We start from the raw sequence: 24383 nt of genomic DNA on the forward strand, positions 1-24383 counted from the left end.
GGGAGAGAGCCGGGAATCCACATTTCCGGGGAAACGAATATCACTCGGGAATGATTCCGCTCTCACTGCCGTCCGGGAATATAAGAAGTGGCTATTGCCGCTGCCACGGGCGGTTGATCTTTTTATAAGTTGCTGTGCACTTGGGACTTTTTTTTAATATTAACATCCAATCTCTAATTTGGAAGTCATTCACGATGCCTTCTCAAGTGGCAACATGTCTGCGCCTCGCGCGTCAGTTCTCGGCCAATCCAGCCCAGGTAAGTGATTTGCTTATAGCTCATATTGCCCATGTCGCTTTTTGAGTCGCGAAGACTGACATGTCTTGCCTCTTACCAGCACCAACGTTTCATGGCCCGCGCATTCTCCAGCAGTGTCCGCCGAAGTGAGATCAACAAGGTGTACCCTTCCGCCGAACTAGCAGTTAAGGACATGAAGTCCAACTCGACTCTGCTCGCCGGTGGATTCGGGTTGTCTGGTGTACCTGACTCTCTGATCAACGCTGTTCTGGAGAACCCCTCCATCACTGGCCTAACTGTGGCCAGTAACAACGCCGGTGTGGACGGAGCTGGTCTCGGTCTGCTCCTCAAGTCCAAGCAGATCAAGAAGATGATTGCTTCTTACGTCGGCGAGAACAAGACCTTCGAGCGCATGTACCTCACTGGTGAGATCGAGTTGGAGCTCACTCCCCAGGGAACTCTTGCTGAGCGGTGCCGTTCCGGCGGTGCGGGCATCCCCGCGTTCTACACACCCGCCGCCTTCGGTACCGTGGTGCAGACTGGTGCGGTGCCTCTGCGACACAATGCCGACGGCACAGTCGCGAAGTTCAGCGAGCCGCGCGACACCAAGGTGTTCGACGGCAAGAGCTACGTCATGGAAGAGTCAATCAAGGGTGACTACGCTTTCGTCAAGGCCTGGAAGGCCGACAAGCTTGGTAACTGCCAGTTCCGCTACGCGGCCGCCAACTTCAACGGTGCTATGGGCCGTAACGCCAAGATGACCATCGTCGAGGCTGAGCACATCGTCGAGCCCGGCGAGATCGATCCCGCTGCCGTCCACCTGCCCGGTATCTACGTCAAGCGTGTTATCCAGAGCACCACCCCCAAGCAGATCGAGAAGTTCACCTTCGCCAAGGAGGAGGGCGCTGACACCTCTGCTCTCGGTAAGGGTGATACCGCCAACAAGCGCGAGCGTATCGTCCGCCGTGCCGCTAAGGAGTTCAAGAACGGCATGTACGCCAACCTCGGTATTGGTATGCCCATGCTTGCTCCCAGCTTCGTCGACCCCTCCGTCGAGGTGACCCTGCAGTCCGAGAACGGTATTCTCGGTCTCGGCCCTTACCCCAAGCAGGGTGAGGAGGATGCCGATCTCATCAACGCCGGCAAGGAGACTGTCACTCTCAAGCCCGGTGCCAGCTGCTTTGGCAGCGACGAGTCCTTCGGCATGATCCGCTCCGGCCGCATTGACCTGACCATCCTCGGTGCCATGCAGGTCAGCGCCAAGGGTGACTTGGCCAACTGTATGTTTTCTCACGCTTCCTCCGTTCTATGCATATAACTAACATTCTCTCGCAGGGATGCTCCCCGGTAAGATCAAGGGCTTCGGCGGTGCCATGGACTTGGTCTCCAACCCCTCCGCCACCAAGGTCGTCGTGACCATGGAACACACCGACAAGAAGGGTAACGCCAAGATTGTCAAGAACTGCGAGTTCCCTCTGACCGGCCCTGCCTGCGTCAGCCGCATCATTACTGACCTGTGCGTCTTCGACGTTGACTTCTCCCACGGCCTGACTCTTATTGAGATCGCCGACGGTGTCACCGTCGAGGAGGTCCAGGCTAAGACCGACGCCCCCTTCAAGGTCGCCGATGACCTGAAGCCCATGCTTTAAATTCGCATGCAAACTGTATGATTCTTTAAGCGTTTTGTATATAGCAATTAGGAGTTAGTTTGTTTCAAAATTCATTCCCATGGACATATCCTGGATATGCATCAAGAAGAACATTGCTCTGAACAAATCTCGTACATTTGAGTAGAAAAGATAGTAGGTATACAATAAACAAAAAGAAAGAAAAAAGGTATTGGTACATGTCATGCAACCCATCAAATAAAAACCCCATAATGCTGACCCAAATCCAGTGAGACAATGATAAATCAAGTTTTCCCAAGTCTTCCAACGTCAAAAAACCAAAAGTCTATACATACAGCAAGGAAGCATCACGTCAAGCGGATAATACCGGCCAACCTCTTTTTTACCCGGCCAAACCAATCACGGTTCGGCGCCTCCGCGAACTCACGTACGACATTGTCATAGTGGTCTGGGTTACTGGCCGGCCGGCGCAGCTTCTCTGGCATGGGGTATTTGCGCGCGTAGCGGTTGTTCAGCAGCGATTCAAGTGCATTCACGGAGGACTCGGAGATTGCTGGGCTGGACTTGTCTGCTGGTTGGAGACGGGATTGGATGTAGGATTGGACGGAGACCGAGGCTGGGCGCACTGCGTCCGAGGGCCAGTGCTTGAGGATGTGGGTGAGGCGGCTTTGGAGGGAGCGCGGGCTAAGGGTCTGGATGGGTTGTTAGGAGATTGTTTGGGATTGAACGTTTGGGGGGTGGTGGATGTTGTTGTAGGGGATAATTCAGATGTTGAATTAGATACTCACAGGTGCTTTAGCCATGGTGGACAAGAGATATCACAAGATAATTGTGGTATAGGGGAAGGATCTTCCTTTGGAAGTTGAGGCGAGGACGGGAACAGTCTATTTCGGCCTGGCGCATAAGGCATCATCAGCCACATCCATTCCTGTTGCCTTCTCATCAACCCCGACGTTTTCTCATCCCCTTGTACTCTTGTTGTATCATTTTTACTTTCTGAACTAAGTTGTTTCTGTCTCATTTTCTTTTCTGATTCTATCCAGGGTCGCTTCCCGCTCAGCTCGCCATGAGCTCGCAGCGTTATTCACGGGTACGCAATTCCCCGCTGATCCCCTATCAGAACAAGCCCGCCCGGATGGGATCTCTCGACAAGACACTGACCACTACATATATAGGTGAATGCCCAGGATGAAGAGGAAGGACCACATTCCTATCCGCTGAACGCGCGACCCGGACACAACACCTCTTCGCCTTCCTCGTTCCATTCCCGGTCCCGCTCATCGTCACCATCGTCGAGGCGGCTATTACACAACGATCCACAACACAACGATGACGAACAGACGCTAGCCGATGCCTTCGGCGACGAAGACGAGTCCGACGATGATAATGAACCGGATGATAGGCAGCGCTTGATGCGAGCCGACCCCGACTTCCGGGCTCCCCCGGATAATGGCCATACCGCCACGGCGTCCTCGTCGGAGTCGAGGATCGATGTACAGGATCAGGTTCAACCGGCGCTTCTGAGGCGGCCGACTATGCTACCAACTTTCACGCCACCGGGCTCTGGAGGCAGTCGGCAGATCGCCTCATCGAATGATGGAGTCTTTGCCAATCTTGCTGCCAAGCCAGAACGGGGTGAGAAGAACGACGATCTTCCTCCTGTAAGTTGATAATTGGTTCTTCTCATATATCTGAAAGACTTGTGTGCTAATATCTTATTTAGTCATACGAAGAAGCCGCCGCTGATGCGACACCGCCATACTGGGAGACTACCATTGTGGCTCCTGGTATCTCTTCCGATGAGGTCTATGTCGACGGACTGCCCGTTGGATCTGTTTTCTCATTTGTCTGGAACGCCATGATCTCAATGTCATTCCAGCTTGTTGGCTTCTTGCTGACTTATCTTCTTCACACTACCCATGCCGCAAAGAATGGCAGCCGAGCGGGTCTCGGTCTTACTCTTGTCCAATATGGCTTTTATATGAAAGGCGGCAGCGACAGTTCGAGCTCCGACCCTGGAAGCTCGGAATATGTCCCTCCACCTGACCCCAACAGCCACAACTTCGACCCTGACTCAGTTGGTGAGGGCAGTGGCCCTGGAGGAAGCGGCGCCATATCTGGCATCACCACCAGTGAATGGATCTCATATATTCTCATGATTGTTGGTTGGTTCATTTTAATCCGTGCGGTCAGTGATTTCCTGCGGGCGCGACGTCATGAACAGCTTGTGTTGCAGAGCCCGGATCGTGGTCTGGGCGTACCAGTCATTGCAGAAGGTGAACGGTCCGAGACTGTTGTCTAATATCGGGTATACATGGAATTTTCACTTGGTTGTGTTTTTTTTTGGGATGTGGACATGGACATGGACATGGAAATGTCTGGCGTTGCAGCATGGAGTTTCTTTTTTGTATCGACACCCCCCAGGAGTACTGCCTCCGGATTGCATTCTTTCTATTTTTCTTTTCCTTTTTTTTATCAGACCTTCTACTTTTATTTCTGGCCGTGTAGCTATTCTGGAGATACCAAATATATGAACAATGGGCAGCAATACCAGTTGTTATACGTATGTAGTGGGAAGCTCAATACTCCTCAGTCGAGTCTTCTCCCAGAATGCCACTAACCACTTCAGCAGCTTTTGTAACTACCACCTGAATTTCCTCGTTTAAGATTCCCTTCATACTTGAAGCCCACGGCCTCTGCCCCCACAATACCCACCGCTCCCGCATCAACCCATGCTCTTTCAGCCACAGTTCCGTCCTATCATCTAACGCCGGCCCCCAGTGCCGCAGTCCATCTCCCACAGTGCCTAGCCCCCATATCGCATCCAGGTCGCTGCTACCCGGACATCCAGCGCCCACAACTGCTCCGGCGACATCCTATGCGCTTTTAGTGGACGGGACTGAGGTCTACCACGCTCTAGCACGCTCTAGCACGTCACGGCACGCAAAGAAAACCCATATAGGATGCACGCTGACTTTACCTTTCGTCACTCTTTAGAAGCGCAGCCGAGAATGCGCAGAACCGGAGAAAGTACTCGCTACCGCTGCTACTTAACGTACTAATGGTAGAGTTCTCCATACCCGAATCACGCACACCGTCCTACTCGCGCCAGGCCTCGAGGATATCATGCACGTCGCACCACTGCGCGCTAAACCGCGGCAGTGTCTGGCAGTATAGCTTTCCGTCGGCACCGGTGTAGCTGCGCGCATTGGACCCCACGCGTACGTTAAGCTGCGTCGGTGGGTGCGCATGTAGAGCGCCGAGGAGGGCAAGGTGAGGCTCGTTTGAAGTTGAAAAGGTGGCGACGGCTGTAAAAAAAAAAAAAAGCCGCCCCAGAGCTTCCAGGGCGCGTGAGCTACGTCTGAAGAGGTAGTCACAGAGTTGACAAGCTAGGCCGCTGTCTCGTCTAGCGTTAATGCCGGGGAATGGTTGCTAGGGGTGAGAAGGGTATGGATTCCACTGGAGAAGGGATTTGGGGGATTGCTGCCCGGGATGTCCAACATAGTTGTCATTTCAGATGAGATGGAAGATGGTGTGAATGGTGCCGGCCTTTGGTGGGTTCATCTCAGCCATGGGCGTCTTTTTTGGCGTTTGGCGACCATTTCCAGCCACAGCAGCGGTAATTTTCGGCGTCAATTGCACTGGTGACCACAGAATCTACCCACAAGAATGTAGATTGAAGGGTAGATCCCAACGTAATCGAGGCCCAAGGTTTAATGCCCACGCGTACTGCGCCACGATAGGCAGCATCATAACCTTGCTCTTTGCCCTCGCCTCCCTTTGTTTCTCTGGCCTGTGCAACTTCACCCCACTGTTGGACAGAAAAGAGAAAAGAGAACAGAAAAGCGAACAGAAATAGACCAGGCACCCCTTCCTCCGGCGGAAGGACCACTCCGCCCACTGCCGAGAGACCCATTGTTTATTTGCCAACCTCAACACGACATAACCTTTGTCTTTCGATATTTTACCTGCGTTTCTTGTCGGGGTGGATCGCGGCCTTGTCCGCAATGTCTACCGTCCCTCAGGGCCCCGTTGAGGCACGATCACTGTCGTCGGTCACCAATATCGCATCGAATCCCCCCGCCTACCCACGAAATCCCACCCACGAGAAGCACGAACCACTATCTCTCTACATTGTGCGTGTGCCAGGAAGCAAAGGTATGATTCAATTACACTATCTTGACACTCGCCCTGTATCTTTCGGTCTTGAAAGTCCCATAGCTGCGCGTTACTGTGCTTCGACAGTCAAATGAAGATAAACCATAACTGACTGCTATTTATGTATGCAGACATTTTCCTCTCACCTCTCAAACCTCCGACGAAATCCAGTGTCTCTGCTGAGGCAATTAACGCCTCTCTCTACTACCTCCATGTCGCGACTCCCGACGATGATACCCTGCTCCAGGAAGTGGAGGAAGAGCGCGAAGAGCAAGCCAAATTGCGCAAGGAGGCCCTCGAGAAAGCGGGCGTCGATGACCCAGCACAACGCGAGTTTGCGCGGCTGAACAACGTGCGCCGGAAACCAGTTGGGGGAGGAGGGGACCTTAACCCCGGGCCTTTGCTGGCACCGCCTCAACAGGATGCTACTGCTCCGCCCGCCTTGCCATCACGTACAATCCCTGTGCTGCAGGATGCCACTGCTTCTCCGACCTTGCCACCACGGCCAATTCCTATGCCGCAGGTTACTGCGGAGAATGTATCTTTCGCTGGGACTCCAGTTGCCAACATACAGCCTCCTTTCAGTAAAAATATGCCTGGAAGTGTATCGGTAGAATCAGGTGGTAAGAGCAGCACCCCGCGGCGACCTTTGCCTCCCTTGCCGCCTGGTGAAGAGTCATGGACGAATTCGGCAGCAGGCGAGGACCCCTCTAAAAGGACATCCCGATGGAGCGTGTTTGCCGAACAACTGCAAACCCGGGGAGAGAATTGGAAAGAAAAGTACGAGGCAAAGTACGAGGCTCTGTCGGCTGGCCGTCATAGCCTTGACTCTACTAGACCGATATTGCGGCCTCGTTCTTCGCATAACCGTACCGGATCACCGTTAGGAAGCCCTGGGCAATCTCCTAACCGGCATAGAAACACACATGGCAACCCTCCTAGCAATGCTGGCTTTCATATAACGCTCATTCGACGTGATCCTACGTCCGGCACACAATGGAATGTTGCAACTATATCGACCCCACGAATGGACCGCAACACCGTAGATATCGAGATTTCCACCCCGGGATATAACAGGTTCGCAGGCTCAAATGAGATGCCCTCATTATCCAGCCTGGCAGCCAATATCCCGACGGGAATCGGACGCCTACCTAACTCCGCCATTCCCCAATCCTCGACAGCCGAGCAACCAAAGGAGCAGCCAGCCGGCCCACGCAAATTCCACCGCCAACTTTGCGTATCAAAGCCATATGACGACTCGATTGCCACAGATGGTAGCAACGGCCACACTCAAGATAGCCCGTCCCCATCCAAGCTAAAAAGCGGCTACTATGTCTTCACTTCTCCCTGGAATGGCATATGTACCTTCACAAACAGCGTGAACGGCCGAAGCCTCAAGTGCAAACACATGATACCAACACCCGGCGGCTTCGTCCCTCCCAATGGCGAAGCAGAAGCACCCCCCGCCGTAACTGTCGCCGAGATCCGCTTCAATACCCCCTTCCAAGCAGCAAATCTTCACTCGCACGCCCACCACGCAATCCACAAACCCCATCCAAGCCACCTCTCTCCCTTCACACAAAGCCAAATCCAAAACCAGTCCCTCCCCCGCCTACACGACGACAACAACTCCAGCCTTGACGGAGGGCCACTCCACCCATCCTCCTCCAACAACAGCCACGCATCCGCAAAGCGCAACTCTCTCTCCCAACTCCTAAACCCAAACACCTACGCGCGGCCACGCGCGCACACAGGCCCAGGCTCGCACCCCCCACCTCTCTCTGCCTCAACCCCCACAGACTCGCGCGCAAACTTCAGCCCCTCAACCCTCCTCCGCAAAACGTCTATGCGTGCCCAACGCTTTGCGCGCCAGAGCCAATTCAATCCCGCTTCTCAGCCCCACTCGCACCGCAGTACGAGTAACAGTAGTGGTGGGGATTTGGATCATGATTCCGATGAGGATCGCTTGGATTTCTCGCTTGCGAGGGAGCCTGCTGGTGGTGGGTTAAGGGGGAAGAGTGCGAAATTGGGGAAGTTGGTTATTGAAGATGAGGGGATTAAAATGCTTGATCTGGTTGTTGCGGCTTGTATGGCTGTTTGGTGGAGGGGATATTACTATTGAGATATATTGATCTTATCCAGTCTTTGTCTTGGTCTCGGTATTGAAAATCCGGGCTTGGTTTATGAGGCTCATCTACTGGCTATAGTCAGTTATTTTTGCGATGATATCGTATATGAATGCATGAATTTCATTTTGTAGGATCCACTTATTTCTTTGTCTAAACATTTCATCTGATGTGGTTATCCCTTTGTTTTATATATATATATATATATATTGATGCTATTTCCAAGGCTTGCAATGTATTGCTCATTATCGCTTACGCAGTGCCACTAACACCTACTCATGCTATGTACCCCACACTAGCCCCAGTAGAGGTATATCTCTAAACTTAAGGATTGCCTCCTACCTGTAGCTTGGTCTTAGAAAGTGCTGGCATGGCAAGGTGAACTTCTCTACAGTTTCGCTAATGCTAGTTGAACAATATTTACATTTAGTTAAGTGTACGATATAATCCAAGTTTGCTATAATTCCATCTGTGACCTGTAAGAGGGGATCCGTCTACAAACTAACGTTGGAAAATAGTAAGCGAGCGTCAGTTGCATCACCCTAATTGTAGATCTGAAGATCTGATCCAAAACAAATAAGTGGATTCGCCGACAACGTCATTCGAAACCCGATCGTTGGAACATGGCACGTGATGTCCCAACAGCGTAGGACCAATAACACTCACTTGAATGGACCCACATTAGTACATCCTCAATATCAGACCTCGAAAGGAAAAAAAATAGGTAGCTTCTCTTTGATTGCGCGTGTCATCCTTAGTGCAGGGGCCATGCTAATCTTCTCTGTATATTTTCAGTTGACCATATGCCCCGAAGGGCGAAATATCTATACGTTTAGTTCATTATAACCTCACTTTTCGGCAGAAAGTTACCGCCTACGTACCTATCTGGTGGCAGTCAGGTGGCAGACACGTGGATGGGCACGTGGCCGAGTTTCTTTGTGTACAAACCCCCTGCCAGGGGTATGGGTTGACTATATCTGGCTTCTAGCACAATTGAATGCTTGGAGGGTAATTTGATCATTATAGCAGAGTTAGAAATAGAGGTGTTACTGGCTAGCAATCATTTTATACAGTGATGTACTGTCAAATCCTCATAGAATGGATTTGAGCTATGTTGTTTTAATGGATCATTATTGACAGAGACATAACGAGGGGGGGAGGGGGGGAGGGGCTTGAATGACAATCTATCTAATGATAAACCTAATTGAAAGAGATGCAATGCACATAGTAATCAAGTATTTAATCCAACCAGGAACCACAACCGATAGCACCTCTTTGGAAGTAGTCAAAGCATTCAGACATAAACACGAAGAACACATCAAAGAGACAGGAAACGCAGACACAACAAGCTATGAAATCGGGTAGGAGCGCAGGCCACAGAACGACAAATAAGAGATGCGAAAGTCGAGTTCGAGATTGCAGTTAAAATGGAAATTGAAAAATGGAAAGAAAACCCCATGTAAATCGTCCCAGTCTTTTTTTGTTTCTCTGAAGGTATCTCTTGGCTAAATTAGATCAACATGCAGGGCGCGATAGAAGACATTGGATTCAACACGCCGAACAACCAACAAGTCGAGAAAAACAGGCAGAAAAAGATAAAAAGGTATCAACGGTGGTGCACGTCCATGCCGCGCTGCAGCGAGGATTCCAAGTCATTGGGGTTGTAACCACCGCCAGCGGTAGCCTCCTGAGGTCTAGGATCCTCGGTCTTCCAAGGACCCTGTTGGTTATCCGGAATGGGGATGTTAGTCTGCTGAGCGATCTGCTGCTGCTGGGCGGCGTGGGCCTGCGATTGCTGGCGGACGGTAGCACGGAAGCGGATGACCTCGTCGAGGATCATCTTGCGCATGTCAGGGACTTCGTCAACGACCTCAAAGTGGAAATCGAAGGTCGTGGGGCAGTTCGGCTCGTCGGAGGCGTCGTGCCAGATGTGCAGGTAGGGGTGCTCAAGGGCCTCCTCGACAGAGATACGAGACGACGGATCGAATGCCAGCATGCGGTCCAACAGGTCCAATGCATCCGGGTTGGCTTGAGGGAACAGCTGCTTGAAGGCCACCTTTGGCATGAAGGGCAGGTTGCGAACGTATTCTTGTGCGCGAGGGGAACCAATCCGTGCCAGGGTTTCTTCGTTCGGTGTGCCCAGGTAGTGCAGGATCTGGTTCAGCTGGTCGACGTAGTCGCGACCCTTGAAGAAGGGCCGGCCGCCGAGGAGCTCGGCAAGGATGCAGCCTACGGACCAGACGTCAACTGTAGATGTGGGGTTAGCGGGGACTGCTTGGGTGGCAAATTACGGCGTGGCGTTACATACTTGCTTTGGTATAGCTCTGGAAGCTCAGCATGATCTCCGGCGCACGGTACCATCTAGTTGCGACGTATTCGGTCATGTAGCCTGCATTCTCCTCCGGATCGATAGAGAAACCACGAGCCAGGCCAAAGTCACAAATCTTGAGCTCGCAGTCGGCATTGACCAGCAGGTTACCGGGTTTGAGATCACGGTGCAGGACATTGGCCGAGTGGATGTACTTGAGACCACAGAGGATCTGGTAGATGAAGGATTGGAAGTGGGCATCGGTCAACGGCTGGCCGGAGCGGATGATAGCCGCCAGATCACATTCCATCAACTCTGCAGGATTATCAGTCCGGCTCTATTCGACACAAGGTAGCAGAGCAGCACCTACCCTCATAGAGATATGTTTCGTTAAAGTTGTCCGGTCGGGGAATGTCCATATCGTACAGGCATGTGATCTAGAGGGGTGAGTTAACGGGTATAGGTATTGATAAGGATGATCTGCGGCCTACATTGCGATGGCCACGGAAATGCTGGAGCAGCTTGATCTCTCGCAAAGCCCGCTTGGCCAGGATCTTCTTGCTGAAGACATTGGTGACCTTCTTGACGGCGACGCCCTCGCCGGTCTGAACGTTGGTTGCGGCGCTTGGGACTATCAGCACATGCGTATCTCCAGTGTCCTCCAGTATCCCCACTTGCTGTCTGGAATACCTACCACACGATACCGTAGGCTCCCTGACCAAGCTCCTTTGTCACATTGTATTGCTCGCTCACGATAAAGTCCTGGTTGAAAACCTTGAAGACCTTGCGACCTTGTAAATCAGCCATGGCGAGTTGTCGCGTCGTAGAGTCGTAGAGTATTAGAGGGAAGGCAAGGTGATGGAGGAAGATGGAATTAACGAAGGTCCAGGGTCTTAAAAAGCAAAAAGAGAGAGGTTGAAGGGGGAAAAAAAAGGGTGATGGGTTGAGAGAAGTGTGATGGGATTCAGCCCCGCAGTCCCCGCGGGTGATCCACGCAAAAAGTGTTTAGTCCACTCTGGCTGTTTGGGGCTTCTGCCTTTGAATGAAATTTCATTCAAAGAACTTTCTAAATTTAAAAGTAGAAAGAGATCTACCGTTGAAGACTTGCAATTCTCGAATTTCAAGATTTGATTTCACTGTGAAAGGGTGAAAGGGTGGAATAGAAGATATTATTTCTTTGTATACTAACTCCATACATTACACACTACATATCTAAGTGTACCCATCTGCATATACCCTCGATAAAAAAAATAGAGGCTAAAGAGCATGGCTGAAACCTGTCTTTGAGTGTTTCAGTGAAGTGGGCCGATGTCAACCCTGATGTATTTTGGTATTGCAGATATCATATGTCATATTGCCCCTGTGCATAGGCTGTAGCTGTAGAGGCCAGTAAAAAATAACAAAAACATGAAACGAGCATCGGCGAGGCATTTCTGCATCGAGGTAGGTTAATTCCCAACTGAGAAGTGGGATCTAGAAGGATTAGTAATTATTCCATGCTCAATTCGTATATTGTAGTATCCATGGATGTTGTATGTTGTATGTTGTGTCTTGTAGGAACAACCTGGACACAAAGAAAAGAGCAAGGGAGAAAGGGATTTTGCCACCAGAACCCGCCTAAATCCCCGTGATCTAGCCCTATATTGTAAATTAAAAAACGAGGCAATCTCACCTAAGCCAAATTAAGAACCCTTCGCCCTCTTGTTGTGAATACTCAAGTTAGGTAAATATTCTTCTAATCCCCGCTGCCTCTTTCCGAGGCGCAGGGTCTCTATTCCCCCCCGCTTGTTGGGGGGTTTGCACAGGTCGACGAACAGGTTTGTTAGTCGAGAGAGCTGCTGGGAATCAACAAGTGCATGGTGATTCCTACCGGAAAGAGGGTCATTCGTTCCAAAAATCACCGGATAGAATGTGGGGAGGGATAGAGGGAACGATTTCCCTCCATAACAGTTGGTTCCGAGCACCCTCTTGATGTTGACCCGGAACTCGTGGTAAAGCAAGCAGAGATTCTCGTCCCCCGGGAGAACGTCACTAAAGCCTTCATCATCCAGCCAGTCTCTCAAAAAGGACAAGTCAAACCCCCATGATGCCCAGGACATGAATTTTGTGTCCTGAGATATGTTGGCTTCTCGAAGCTTTTCAACTACTCGTTTGGCATTAAGCTTTCCATCTTGTGTATAGTAGCGTTTGACTTTAGCTGCATGATTCTGTTGCCGCCAAGTTGCCGGTGCAGAGAGGCGCGATGAGGAAGGTGCGATAATTCCCTCACCATATTGAGTAAGACAATCGAGTACTTTGTTCCCCGCCAGATCAGCGAGGCCGACTTGGAGCACCTCCTGGGAATAGAAAGAGAATTCCAAGTCGATATTAACCACCTCGGAAGCCGGGATCTTGGCCTTGTTGTCGGATTCTATCCTCCTGATGATATCGGCCATTACCTTTGTCTCGGGATACCACTGGACAGAAGTGGCCTGATCGAACAAGCTCTTCATCTTTTTCATGTCGTCTTCCCCAGGGAGGCCTGGTTTCCAGGCAAGAAAGTGTTTTTGGCACAACTTTGAACCCTCCCACAAAACGCCGACGCAGCTCTTATAGTGGCACGTTTTCTGGTCAGCACCTGCCTCCAAAAATCTCACCCTCAAGAACTCGTTGAACATGAATCTCCCATTGCAGGGAGCGCATCGGGCTTTGAGCCCAACGCGGTCTCTCAAACGATCTTTGTAAAATGTCCCTGTCTCGAACGAGATTATGGCGTTGTGTGGGCACACTTGCGTACCAATAACTAATCCGTCAACTACCCTTTCTGGCCCTGGGCACTTGAGACCGAGGTGAATCAGGCCGTCAGATTGAGCAGCTAAAGTACGGGAATTAGCAATGGGGTGTAAGGCAGCAATATCTTGTATGCCTTACCTTCTCTGAGAATCTTTTGTTTTTTGGGCGGACTGCCCAGCCACGCAGCTGCTGCCTCGGCTGTTGGCTCGGCACCCACGGACTCGTCAAGTTCGTCATCCTCGGACTCGCTTTCGGAATCTTCTCCATCTCCGTCGTTTTCGTCCTCGGAATCCCCAACTTCGTCTTCGGTTTCGACATTGTCACCGGGGAGCGAACTCAGGACCTGTTATTCTCATTAGATAATGATCATTTGTTGTTTCTTTTTACGTACCAGTAAAGGCTTGCATTGTCCGTCCTGTATGTGCCCCCGTTTGACATGCAACTTGTAATGGGACAAGGCATGAAATTGTGACTGTTTCCTCCCCTGAATTTGACTGAGGCATCGAGGGTACTGGCATACCCATTTAGGCCTCACAAAATGCTGATCTACGTGCTGTTTGGCCTCGTAGATTGTCACGAACGTTTGCTCGCAACCAAATTGCTCGACATGCTGGCAGGGCCAATGAGCGCCTTTGTGTGCAGATAGGTAGTGGTTTGTGATTCTCCGGGGGCTCAAGTATGTTGTCGTACAACCTGCGTGTGGGCATGTCCACTTGCCATCCATAAAGGACGGCTGGGGGATATTATCCGGTATCACCTCCCCGTCTAGGTCTCTTAGTGGAATGTCCAGCGATATCCTAGGCCAGGCCGCAATGAAGCTTTGGTCCGGTTGAAATTTACCATGCTTCGCTATAGCGTGGTCTTTCGCAGCACGCCGGGAAGAGAATGTCTTCGGGCAGTTTTCCTCCTTGGCACGTGGGCAAGGACAGGGTTTAACTCTCTTCTTAACACCATGCATCGTGTGTGCGTGACGAATAGAATTGCTTTCATTGGTAAACTTAAGTGTACACTCCTCCTCGTCTGCCAGGGGACACGGCCATTCGGCTCCCTCATGCATTTCCCTATTATGCCTCTCGGCATGTCGACTCGTGGCGAACGTCCTATCACAGTCGAAAACCGTTGCACTTGGGCAAGGAAATCCTTCCGCCTTTCTCAGGGAGCTAGAAGGACCCTCGTCGGTATGAAACCTCGTTGCATGGACTGCGGCCCCGTTTTTGGTGGTGAAATCCTTGGTACATCCCTCTTTAGCAAAGGGACAGGGCCATTTAAGTTTCTCATGGGCATTCTGAGAATGCACCTTTGCATTTCCTTTCAATGAAAATGTCTTCTTACAATTGAATTCATTTGCCAGTGGGCAAGGGAACCTTTTTCGGGTTTCTTTATCGGAATGGATTACTTTTGCATGCATCTGCGCACTTCGCTTGGAACGAAATGTCACATCGCACCCTTCTTCCTCTGCCAAAGGGCAGGGCCATTCGACAATTTCGGTTTCGTGCGCGTACTTACCATGCTTGATCGCATCCTTCTGAAAGGCATATGTGTTTGGGCAGTTTAGATCATCTGCGTGAGGGCATGGCCATCTAGATGGGTTGTGTACGCCCTCAGCATGAATGTTTGCATTCCTTTCCGAAAAAAACATCTTGTCGCAATCGAGCTCTGATGCGTGGGGACATGGCCATTTCACTCGCTCGTGGTCCCTCTGGGAGTGTTGGTGTGCTTTCATTTTCGAGTCAAACATCAATTGGCAATCGAGTTCCTCTGCTCTTGGGCAGGCCCATTTGATTCCCTTGTGCGCCTCATTGGCATGTCTTTGTGCACTGGTCTTCGAGTAAAGCGTCTCCTTGCATTCGAGGTCGTCTGCTCGTGGGCATGGGCAGGGTTCTCTTTCGTCGTGTGCACTTGTGGCGTGGTCATTCGCAGCATCTTCTGAATGAAACTTCTTGCGACAATTCAGGTCCCCCGCGCGCGGGCATGGGAAATGCCGGGAGTGCACCTGGTTAACGTGCCTGGTTGCATCTTGTTTACGTGAAAATGTACTGTCGCATTCAAGTTCTTCCGCCAGCGGGCATGGGAATTTATCCCCCTCCATCGATGCGTGGAGGAAGGTGGTCTGTAGGGAGATAAGGGTGTTGAGATGTTGGTAGAGCGAGTAGTAGAATGAGGCCTGACTGTAATGGTAGTGATGTCTAACAGAGTCTTCGCTATGTGAAGTTCTTGCAGCTATAGCAACTGAGGAGAAATCAAACGAAGAAAGCCTGGTGTTTCATGCTCTGGGAAAGAAAGTATTTATATCCTGGGACTAGCAAGCAAACTTCTCAGTTTGCAAACAAGCAATCATCCATGGGATAATCTGATAGAAGCTGTTGGATTGTGATAGAGACTTTGTAGGCTATTTTACCACCTTCACATACCTCCTGAAAGACCCGCTAAAAGACCTCCTAAAATGCCTGCCAAAAGACCTCCTCAAAGACCTCCTCCTCCTAAAAGACCCGCTAAAAGACCTCCTAAAAGTCATCACAAGGCCGCAAACGCGGCTGACTATTCTAGTATAGCACATATGTTGTATAGGATAGGTGAAAAAAGTAGGGCTTACAATTCCGCAGACCACAGAGACCAAGAGTACAAAAATCTGGAAAAGCTAAAACTTGTTCTTAATGGAGCAGATCACTAAGTAAGCTTAAAATAAACCTTAGAAATAGGCACTCCCGCCTTGAAAGCCAGGAAGATGTCAATCTACCCAAGGTGGGTTCGCTTCAAGGGTACTGCGTTCCGTGGCTTGACCCAGACCTTGATTACTCTACTACATTAGGTATTGTATGGGTTTAATAAAATCAGCAGAACATCCGCATGTAATTCATTTCACTTTTCGTAAATCGGTAACGAATTTATCCCCTACAGAGTGTTCTCCAGCCGACGCTCCTTGCGCAATGCCCGGAGCTTGAGTCGTGCCTCCTCGAGAGGGACCATGATACCCTTATTTTGGGTCGCAGGATCATCACGATTACGGATGTTGACGGTGCGTGACTCCTTCTCCTGGGCACCCACAACAAAGATGAAGTTGTATTGGGCCAGCTGGCCAGTACGGATCTTCTTCTGCAGGGTGTTGCCACTGACATCCACATCCACATTCAACTTGTCAGCCTGCAGGATACGCTGCAGCTCCTCGGCGTAGTCGTTCAGAGCCGGCATGACAGGCACAATTAGGATCTGGCGCGGACTGATCCAGAACGGCCACTTGCCACCAAAGTGCTCGATCAAGATGCCCAGGAATCGCTCGAAGCTACCAATAATAGCACGGTGAATGACAACAGGGCGGGCACGACCAGGGGGCAGGTCGTCGGACTTGGGCTCGCCCTCCTTCGCGTCCACCTCGGTGTTTTTCTCCCGGCTTCCGTCGGTTTGATACTCCAGCTTGAAGTTCAGGGGAGCCTGGTAGTCCAGCTGAATGGTCGCGCATTGGAATTCACGCTTGAGAGCATCTGCAATGGTGATGTCGATCTTGGGTCCGTAAAAGGCACCGTCACCTTCGTTGATGATCCAATCATTACCCTTAAACTTGGTCAAGGCCTGTTTGAGCTGGTCCTCGGCATGGTCCCAGGTCTCCAACGAACCCATATACTTCTCGGGGCGAGTAGACAGCTTCAATTTGAACGTGAAGCCAAATAGCCCATAAATGGACTGCAAGAAATCGAACAGACCCTCGACTTCGGACATAATGTCCGAAAACTTGCATATTATATGACCGTCATCTTGCTGGAACCGACGCACTCTCGTCAGACCTGACAACGCTCCAGAAGCTTCGTTTCGATGCAGGACACCGAAGTCTGCAATGCGCATAGGAAGCTCGCGGTAGCTACGTTCCCGATGGGCGAACAGAGCGAAGTGTCCAGGGCAGTTCATGGGCTTGAGAGCCCACTCGCGTTTCTCAACATCCAACTTGAACATATCTTCCTTGTAGTGAGCCCAGTGTCCAGAGGTCTTCCAGATGCTAACGTCGTACATGTTGGGGGTCTGGACCTCCTGGTAGCCTCGCTTGCGGTATTCAGAACGCAGAAGAGACTGGATCTGGTTCAAGATCTTGGTTCCGTTCGGGAGGAGGAATGGGCAGCCGGGAGACACCTCATCGAAGAAAAATAGCTCTTGCTCCTTGCCGATTCTCAGGTGGTTCCGCTTCTCGGCTTCTTCCAAAAACTTCAAGTGCTCAGCCATCTGCTTCTTGTCGGGGAAAGCAACACCACGAATACGCTGCAGAGAGTCGTTGGATTGGTCACCAAGGAAGTAGGCCGATGAGTTCTAGGAGTAAACATTAGTAGGTGTTTCCCTCCGTTGATAGGTCGACCAGGCGCACTTACCTGCATGATCTTGAAGGTCTTGATTTTGCCGGTGTTCTGAATGTGAGGGCCACGACAGAGATCGACAAGGGTACCGCAACGGTAGACAGTGCTACTCTCGCCGGTGACGAGCTTGTCAATATAGTGCAGCTTGTATTTGCTGTATGCGAACATCTTCTTGAGGTTCTCCTTGGAAACATCCAAGCGGTCGAAGCTTTGCTTCTCCTTGAAGATACGTGCTGCCTTGGTGTCAAGCACCTTCCAGTCAGCCTCACGGACAACCTCTCTGTTTCCCCACATATATTAGCATTGACCTAGTTCTGAACAGTAGGTGATAAGAATAACATACCCGTTGGGCATGGCCATATCGTAGAAGAAGCCTTGGGGAGTTGGCGGGCCGTGGCTTAAGAGTGCTTTGTAGTGGCATTCACACGCCTCACCCAGAGTGTGAGCACTGGAGTGCCAGAATACCTCGCGGGCCTCAGGGTTGCTGAAAGGCACAAGAAGCACACTACAGTCCTTCTCTAGGGGTCGGTTCAAATCCCACAGCTCTCCATCAACCTTGGCAATAACAATATTGGCACTCAGATCCTTGGGAACATCACGTAGGAAAGATCCAGGAGTGGTCTCGAAGGCTTTGGCGGGGACCGAGGAGGGGGGGTTGCCGTCACCAATGTCAAGGGTAACATTGATCTCCGGGTGGGGACGGGTCTTGGTCTCCTCGAGATATTGTTGCCAGAGTTCCTCGAAAAGGTTGTTTCGCTCAATCATAAACTCTGGGAGGGTATCAGGGCTCGGGGCCTGCTTGGATTTCGCTTTCGCATCATTTGGAGGGGCACTAGCAGCTTCAGAGGCGTTGTTAGCCTGTGCTTCAGCGGCAGGCCGCACAGGCAGATCCTTAGGAGATTCAGATGCCATTTTTAAACCCCTTGGAGCAATGACACAAGGGAATTGGACTATGAACAAAAACTCTGATCGTGGTATACTCCGCGCGGAGGGGAAAATGACTCTTCGTGAGGGCGGTGAAGTTAAGGTCACGTGCTGGTACTGCCCTTAGCCGACACTTTACCGCTTCAAGTTTCCACCAAGCGAAAACTTCTCCAGCTTTTTCAAGTCAATCACCCTTATCACCACAAAATGTCTTTCCGTGGTCGTGGTAACGCTTCTGGTGCCAACCGGGGAGGTTTCGGCGGTGGCCGTGGTGGTGAGAATTTTCCAACGTGAATGCGATGCGAGAAGGTCAAAGGAGCTAACGAAATTTTTTTTATTGCAGGTCGCGGAGGCTTCCAGCAGTCATTCGGCCCCCCAGCCCAGGTTCTGGGTAATTATTCTTCTAAACCTGACTATAATTGATTCATGTCACTGATATGCCGATAGAGCTGGGCTCCGTGATGCACTCTTGCGAGGGTGAGATGGTCTGCGAATCGGTCAACCCCAAGATTCCTTACTTCAACGCTCCTATCTACCTGGAGAACAAGGTACGTCAATACTCCACCAAACCAATACAATCTATAAGTCCGTGACCTAACTGGTTCTATAGACTCAAATCGGCAAGGTCGACGAAATTCTCGGTCCTATTAACCAGGTCTACTTCACCGTCAAGCCCCAAGACGGTATCGTCGCCACTTCATTCAAGGCTGGTGACAAGGTCTACATTGGTGGAGATAAGCTGCTTCCTCTCGAGAAGTACGATTCGCTGTCCTACTCATTCTTCTACACTTTCACTAACTCACCTCCTAGGTTCCTCCCCAAGCCCAAGCCTCCCCCAGGAGCTGCTAAGCCCAAGCGCGCCGGTGGTGGTGCTCCCCGTGGCCGTGGTGGATTCGGTGCTCCCCGTGGCCGCGGTGGATTCGGTGCCCGCGGCGGTGCTCCCCGTGGCCGTGGTGGCTTCGGTGGTGGCCGTGGTGGTGGTTTCGGTGGTAGCGGTGGTTTCTCCCGCGGCGGCGGCGGCGGTGGCTTCTCTCGTGGAGGTGGTCGCGGCGCCCCCCGTGGTGGTGGTGGCTTCCGTGGTCGCGGCTATTGATCGATCCAATGTACTGTCTCTTTACGGCGTTTTGGGGGATCTGGGAGCTTTTTCAGGAATATCTTTCCGTCTTCTTGTGCATCCTGCGCAATTGCAACTTCACTGGCTGCAGGCTGTAGAATATCACCAGTCAAAAATGTTTCTGTTATTTTCATTCGATTTCCCTATAATTGCATATTAAATCATAGCAACTCGTGTAGAAATTCGGGGATAATCGGCTCGCCGGACATTTGGTTGGGATGTGGCTGGTGGATGTGGCGCAGCTGCACCGCCTCTGCCTACCTGCAGTTTGAAATGACGTTGACCGCTCAGCGAATCTGTGCGTCCGTCAACACTCCCAAGCAGGATTGAGAGCATTTTTATTCTTCTTACCCAATCTTGCCCTTTAGACATCTTATTGAGACAGAGTATCCTTTTGCCATAAATTTTCTTCGAATCTCATATCCATTTGAGCATGTCTCGTCGGACATCGACCATGGCATCAAGCAATTCCTCTAGTGGTGTCCCGCCTTCAGGCGATGGAGGTGCGTTTGAGCTCCCCTCTGATCTTCCATTGGCAATATAACTGACATTTCCCAGGCCAGGAGAAGCAGAAAATGCTGCTTTCCTCGGATCATGGTCATTTCAGCATGGTGAAGTCAGTCTCGTGCTTCCCGCGCTCCTTTGCCCTCGGTTCAGCCTAACTCTCAACAGGGCCATGCATCTTGCTGATCTGATTACTGAAATGAATGGTTAGTGATCACAATATCTTTGGAGTTTGCTTGGATTGACTCACTAACTCTTAATCTTAGGTTTCTGTGGAGGCAAGCTCATGTTTCCCAACCGTTTTTCCAATCCGCGACTAACATGTTGAGCAGTCATGTCGGTCTTTTCCTCCATGCGCTACTGCCTCGGAGACCCAACCGAATACGGTGCTATCTGGGCTGCCCTCGCATTCATGCCTTTCGGTCTGTTCTTCGACTTTATGGATGGCAAAGTCGCAAGGTGGCGCAAGAAGTCGTCTCTCATGGGACAAGAACTCGACTCGCTAGCGGACTTGGTAAATGATCCCGGCAAGTAACCAGAATCAGGTTGTTGCTAACACTTCTATTCCAACTAGATCTCCTTCGGTCTCGCTCCCGCCGCCGCCGCATTTGCTCTTGGTATCCGAACCTCGGTTGATCACGTCTTCCTCACATTCTTCGTTCTCTGCGGTCTGACCCGCCTCGCTCGGTTCAACGTGACTGTAGCCGTACTGCCCAAGGACAAGACTGGAAAATCCAAGTACTTCGAAGGTACACCCATTCCGACCACTCTGTCAATCGCTTCCCTTATGGCCTACTGGGTCTCTCAAAGTTGGACACACGAGAACATCCCTCTTGGTCTTGTCGCAGAAGGGACCATCTTCGAATTCCACCCCGTGGTCCTGATGTTCGTTCTGCATGGATGTATGATGGTCAGCAAGACGATACACATTCCTAAGCCATGAGCTCAACCCAAACTTGGCCGCGCATTCACTGTTGGAAAAAAAATGCCCGAGTCTGTTGTCTCTCTCAACTTGGACAACTGAAAATAAATATCGAGAGGGCCTTCGTTTGTAGGCAAGGCATAGCATAATCTCGATGCACTTAAATAAGGATGCTTAATTGAATTTCAATTGCATAGATTGACTATAGTCATTGTGGCTTCTACGTAGGGGTTGGATTGACTGTGGCCAACAATCTTGGCAGGTTAACGTGTTGAAGGTGTAGCTTTTGGAAACAGCAAATTAATGTTGGGTATACAAGCAAGTGAGCCATGGATCCTCTATCAACTTCAACAACGGGCAGATGCACACGCAATTCTGACAACTTTCATATTGTCATGATGGCCAAATAGCTAGGAGCTCTAAGAGCTCTTCATCTGCTTTTGTTTCCTCTAGGCCAAACACTCGCCATATTTTAAACAAACCTATGAGCACAATGACCCTGGCCACATTGGAACATCCGCGATGCCTCGAATGCCGCGACGATGGCATAAGACGGATCGTCAACGACAACAACCCAAATGGAAATGCAGGCCGCCCATATTACCGATGCTACCCATGTGATCGATTCATCTGCTTCGACGACCAGCGCGGGATCAGTCCCGCTAACCCACTGTGCGACTGCGGTCTGTACTCTCGAAGGCAGATGGCAGGTGTTGGGAAGCAGGTCCCACGTGGCCTGCATTATGTTTGTGCTCGGGGAGGATGTTACTTCTACGAGCTGATGTTGGACAATGGTCGTCAATTTCTAGTTCCTGACAACCTGGTGCACGTATGTGTTGCACTCTCTTTTATCTGAGGCTTGGGGCTTGGACATGGTTTTGTTATGACACGGGTGTCTTATCTCTCAGAATCCATCTATTGGTGGTCCTCGCAAGTAAAAGATCGTACTTGTCTTGTTCTTCTTGTAAGCTCGCTAAAATCCCTGAGCAGTTGTTCGTCTCCGGTTGTGTCTGCAAGTGTACCCTAGTAGAAAAGGGAGCTAGGGATGCGTTGTATTAAATGTGTATCCATTGCCATCGTTTATGGGTGGTTGTAAGTTGAACCACGGTGTAGACGTATACGCAATATTGACCTATAGAGATCGTCATAATGACCACTTGGCCAGGTATCTCTCACAGCCTCCGGGGCTATGAACAAGGACTTCGATACAACAGCAAACAATCCTTGAATACAGGCAATCTAAATCAAAGGCAAGTTTACACAGGAAGCCTTATCACCAGCTCACAAGATCGTATCTAAGCCAACCACTACAGCGGACCAACCCTATCACGACTACAGCCATGACCATCACCAGACTTGAACCTCCAAGATGCCCTAAATGCTACGCAGATGGTATGAGACTGAAAGTCGGGGAGCACAACCCAAATGGCAACGCAGGCCGCCCATATTACAAATGCTACCCATGTGATCGATTCATCTGCTTTGCTGATCAACGCGGGATAAGTCCGGCCAACCCGCTCTGCCAATGCGGCGAGTACACTCGTAGGCAGATATCGGGGGCTTCAAAGGGGGTACATCATGGGATCCATTATGTTTGCGCTCGTGGATGGTGTCGTTTCTACGAGAAGCATGTGGATCTGGATGGTGCTCAGCGACAGGTTCCAGCTAGGTCGGTGGGAATATGTGCAAGTTACTCGTATATCTGAGGTCTGAGGCTTGGGTTTGATGGTTTTATTTTGTTCTTTTTTTCAGTCTGGTTTGTGTTGAGCTTGAGGATAATGACATACTTCTTTTCCCCATCCATACATGTGTAATTCTTAGTGTTTATGTTAGGCGTGTTTTGAAGTTTACTGGAACATTAGAGCTTCTATAATTGGAATCTGGAGTGAGTTAGGTACATGTACGGAGTATGTTGTATATATTTAGCTAACCATGTATCGTGGGACGATGATATGCCCAACATGTTTGGATAAAGTTATATCTCAAGCGAGACGATACTCTCTTTTCCGAGGTAATCATCGAGCCGGCCCTTCCGCATGATCTAGAATATAACTGATAGAACAGCCGAAGGTCACAGGCCAAATCAGAATTTTTAGCATTTAAAATTAGAACGATCTCTCTTGGTCAGGCATGCAGGGTCTAGACCCAGATGCAAGTTTCACTTTGAGATCCGAATTCGAAGACTCTCCTTATCCACAGTTTGAACAAATTAAACTGGTGTTCTCATCGAGATATCCACTAAATATGAAAGATTCAAGCAAATTGAACATAGTCTTTTTTCTGTCGACTTCAATTCTTGCGGTACTCAAGGGGTTACGTTTCTACATGATTCCTTTGGCAGGTGGAGAATACAACTGGTCTAGTGGACGCCACTGGTCCCGGAATATCTGTGTCTAGACGGAAATACCGGCTGGGCAGGTCTAGGCGTGTATACTCATTGAGGCACTACTGTGTACGAGTATGTGGTACGGAGACGCAGTACAAACCTGTATTGCCTGTGCATACTGATCGGGTGTGTTTTTGGAGGCTCTGGGTTAGTATTACTCGGATCTCGGGCCTGACCACGGAGTTGATGAGCAATATGTCTCACTGCTGGAAGATCGCTCTTCTTTGGGCGTTTATTGTTTGTTCTGTGGGCTCTGTGGCCGCGAACGCCTTTAGAGGGGAATTAGGTCGATGATATTGAAAATTGGCTGGAATTATTGAACGTGGGTGGTGTCCGTGGCGAGATGCTTACCTGCGTGGGCAGTCGTATTGATCGTTTAAAATGAGGCTTATATTAAAATGGTCTGGAAGTTGCAATAACAATGGAATCTATGGCCTAGAACGGGTTGCAAGGGACTAGATCTGCAAGGTACACCCGATACATCATACACATTAACCGTCCGAAGCGCATTTCGCCCGCATGTTTACTACAACACAGTAAATTTATCTCTCCGTTCAGAAAAGGGTCTGTGGATGTCTCAAAGTCAGTAATCCTCGCATTATGGTAACGTGGTTAGAGTAAATAACCTCCGATATCTCCAGGGGTTATATGCATGAGAATACGTGGTAGGCAATGCTAATAATACCACATACTGTTATGGAGTCGAGTCACGAACAAAACACTTCAAGCACGTAAACCTTGCAAAAAGATCCAAGGTACAATATATGACGTCCAAAGTACATACAAGATCGAACACAACCCTAACTACTCCGTACATATGTAGTAGGTGCCATTTACAACAGATAGAACCATTTATAGACTTGCACATCACAGGTGGCAGATATTGAGCCACAGTGCCCTATCTTACAGAGCCCAATTTCGTTATGGACATACGGTTTTTTTGTGGCTGAAGGGCGCAGGGCATTATT

The 24383-nt window shown here is 50.3% G+C and overlaps 8 protein-coding genes across 8 annotated transcripts; 5 read left to right on the forward strand and 3 right to left on the reverse strand.

Annotated features, from left to right (window-relative positions):
* Positions 1–194: 194 nt before the first annotated feature.
* Positions 195–1885, forward strand: PEX2_104910 (3-oxoacid CoA-transferase; the record flags this gene model as incomplete). The annotated part of the gene is made up of 3 exons (XM_016747760.1): positions 195–257; positions 337–1516; positions 1572–1885. The coding sequence occupies 3 exons, from the start codon at positions 195–197 to the stop codon at positions 1883–1885; spliced, it is 1557 nt and encodes a 518-aa protein (XP_016593247.1).
* A 326-nt stretch (positions 1886–2211) lies between these two features.
* PEX2_104920 (ubiquinol-cytochrome c reductase complex assembly factor 2) lies at positions 2212–2667 on the reverse strand (the record flags this gene model as incomplete). The annotated part of the gene is made up of 2 exons (XM_016747761.1): positions 2212–2556; positions 2653–2667. The coding sequence occupies 2 exons, from the start codon at positions 2665–2667 to the stop codon at positions 2212–2214; spliced, it is 360 nt and encodes a 119-aa protein (XP_016593248.1).
* A 263-nt stretch (positions 2668–2930) lies between these two features.
* Positions 2931–4166, forward strand: PEX2_104930 (metal homeostatis BSD2 family protein; the record flags this gene model as incomplete). The annotated part of the gene is made up of 3 exons (XM_016747762.1): positions 2931–2954; positions 3040–3525; positions 3588–4166. 3 exons carry the CDS (start codon positions 2931–2933, stop codon positions 4164–4166), a joined length of 1089 nt encoding a protein of 362 aa, XP_016593249.1.
* A 1705-nt stretch (positions 4167–5871) lies between these two features.
* PEX2_104940 (uncharacterized protein) lies at positions 5872–8144 on the forward strand (the record flags this gene model as incomplete). The annotated part of the gene is made up of 2 exons (XM_016747763.1): positions 5872–6022; positions 6154–8144. The coding sequence occupies 2 exons, from the start codon at positions 5872–5874 to the stop codon at positions 8142–8144; spliced, it is 2142 nt and encodes a 713-aa protein (XP_016593250.1).
* Positions 8145–9754: 1610 nt separating this feature from the next.
* On the reverse strand, positions 9755–11263 carry mpkA (mitogen-activated serine/threonine-protein kinase SLT2; the record flags this gene model as incomplete). Its single annotated transcript, XM_016747764.1, has 5 exons — positions 9755–10395; positions 10457–10771; positions 10827–10893; positions 10948–11080; positions 11151–11263. The coding sequence occupies 5 exons, from the start codon at positions 11261–11263 to the stop codon at positions 9755–9757; spliced, it is 1269 nt and encodes a 422-aa protein (XP_016593251.1).
* An 875-nt stretch (positions 11264–12138) lies between these two features.
* On the reverse strand, positions 12139–18477 carry PEX2_104960 (threonine--tRNA ligase THS1; the record flags this gene model as incomplete). The annotated part of the gene is made up of 6 exons (XM_016747765.1): positions 12139–13310; positions 13367–13571; positions 13620–15396; positions 16125–17521; positions 17581–17845; positions 17909–18477. The coding sequence occupies 6 exons, from the start codon at positions 18475–18477 to the stop codon at positions 12139–12141; spliced, it is 5385 nt and encodes a 1794-aa protein (XP_016593252.1).
* Positions 18478–18696: 219 nt separating this feature from the next.
* PEX2_104980 (H/ACA ribonucleoprotein complex subunit GAR1/NAF1) lies at positions 18697–19582 on the forward strand (the record flags this gene model as incomplete). Its single annotated transcript, XM_016747766.1, has 4 exons — positions 18697–18763; positions 18833–18880; positions 18937–19037; positions 19100–19582. The coding sequence occupies 4 exons, from the start codon at positions 18697–18699 to the stop codon at positions 19580–19582; spliced, it is 699 nt and encodes a 232-aa protein (XP_016593253.1).
* A 454-nt stretch (positions 19583–20036) lies between these two features.
* PEX2_104990 (CDP-diacylglycerol-serine O-phosphatidyltransferase) lies at positions 20037–21050 on the forward strand (the record flags this gene model as incomplete). Its single annotated transcript, XM_016747767.1, has 5 exons — positions 20037–20106; positions 20162–20219; positions 20276–20313; positions 20440–20621; positions 20682–21050. The coding sequence occupies 5 exons, from the start codon at positions 20037–20039 to the stop codon at positions 21048–21050; spliced, it is 717 nt and encodes a 238-aa protein (XP_016593254.1).
* Between the last annotated feature and the right edge of the window lie 3333 nt (positions 21051–24383).

The sequence above is a fragment of the Penicillium expansum genome (genome assembly GCF_000769745.1).
Source record: "Penicillium expansum strain MD-8 chromosome Unknown contig362, whole genome shotgun sequence".
NCBI lineage: Eukaryota > Fungi > Ascomycota > Eurotiomycetes > Eurotiales > Aspergillaceae > Penicillium > Penicillium expansum.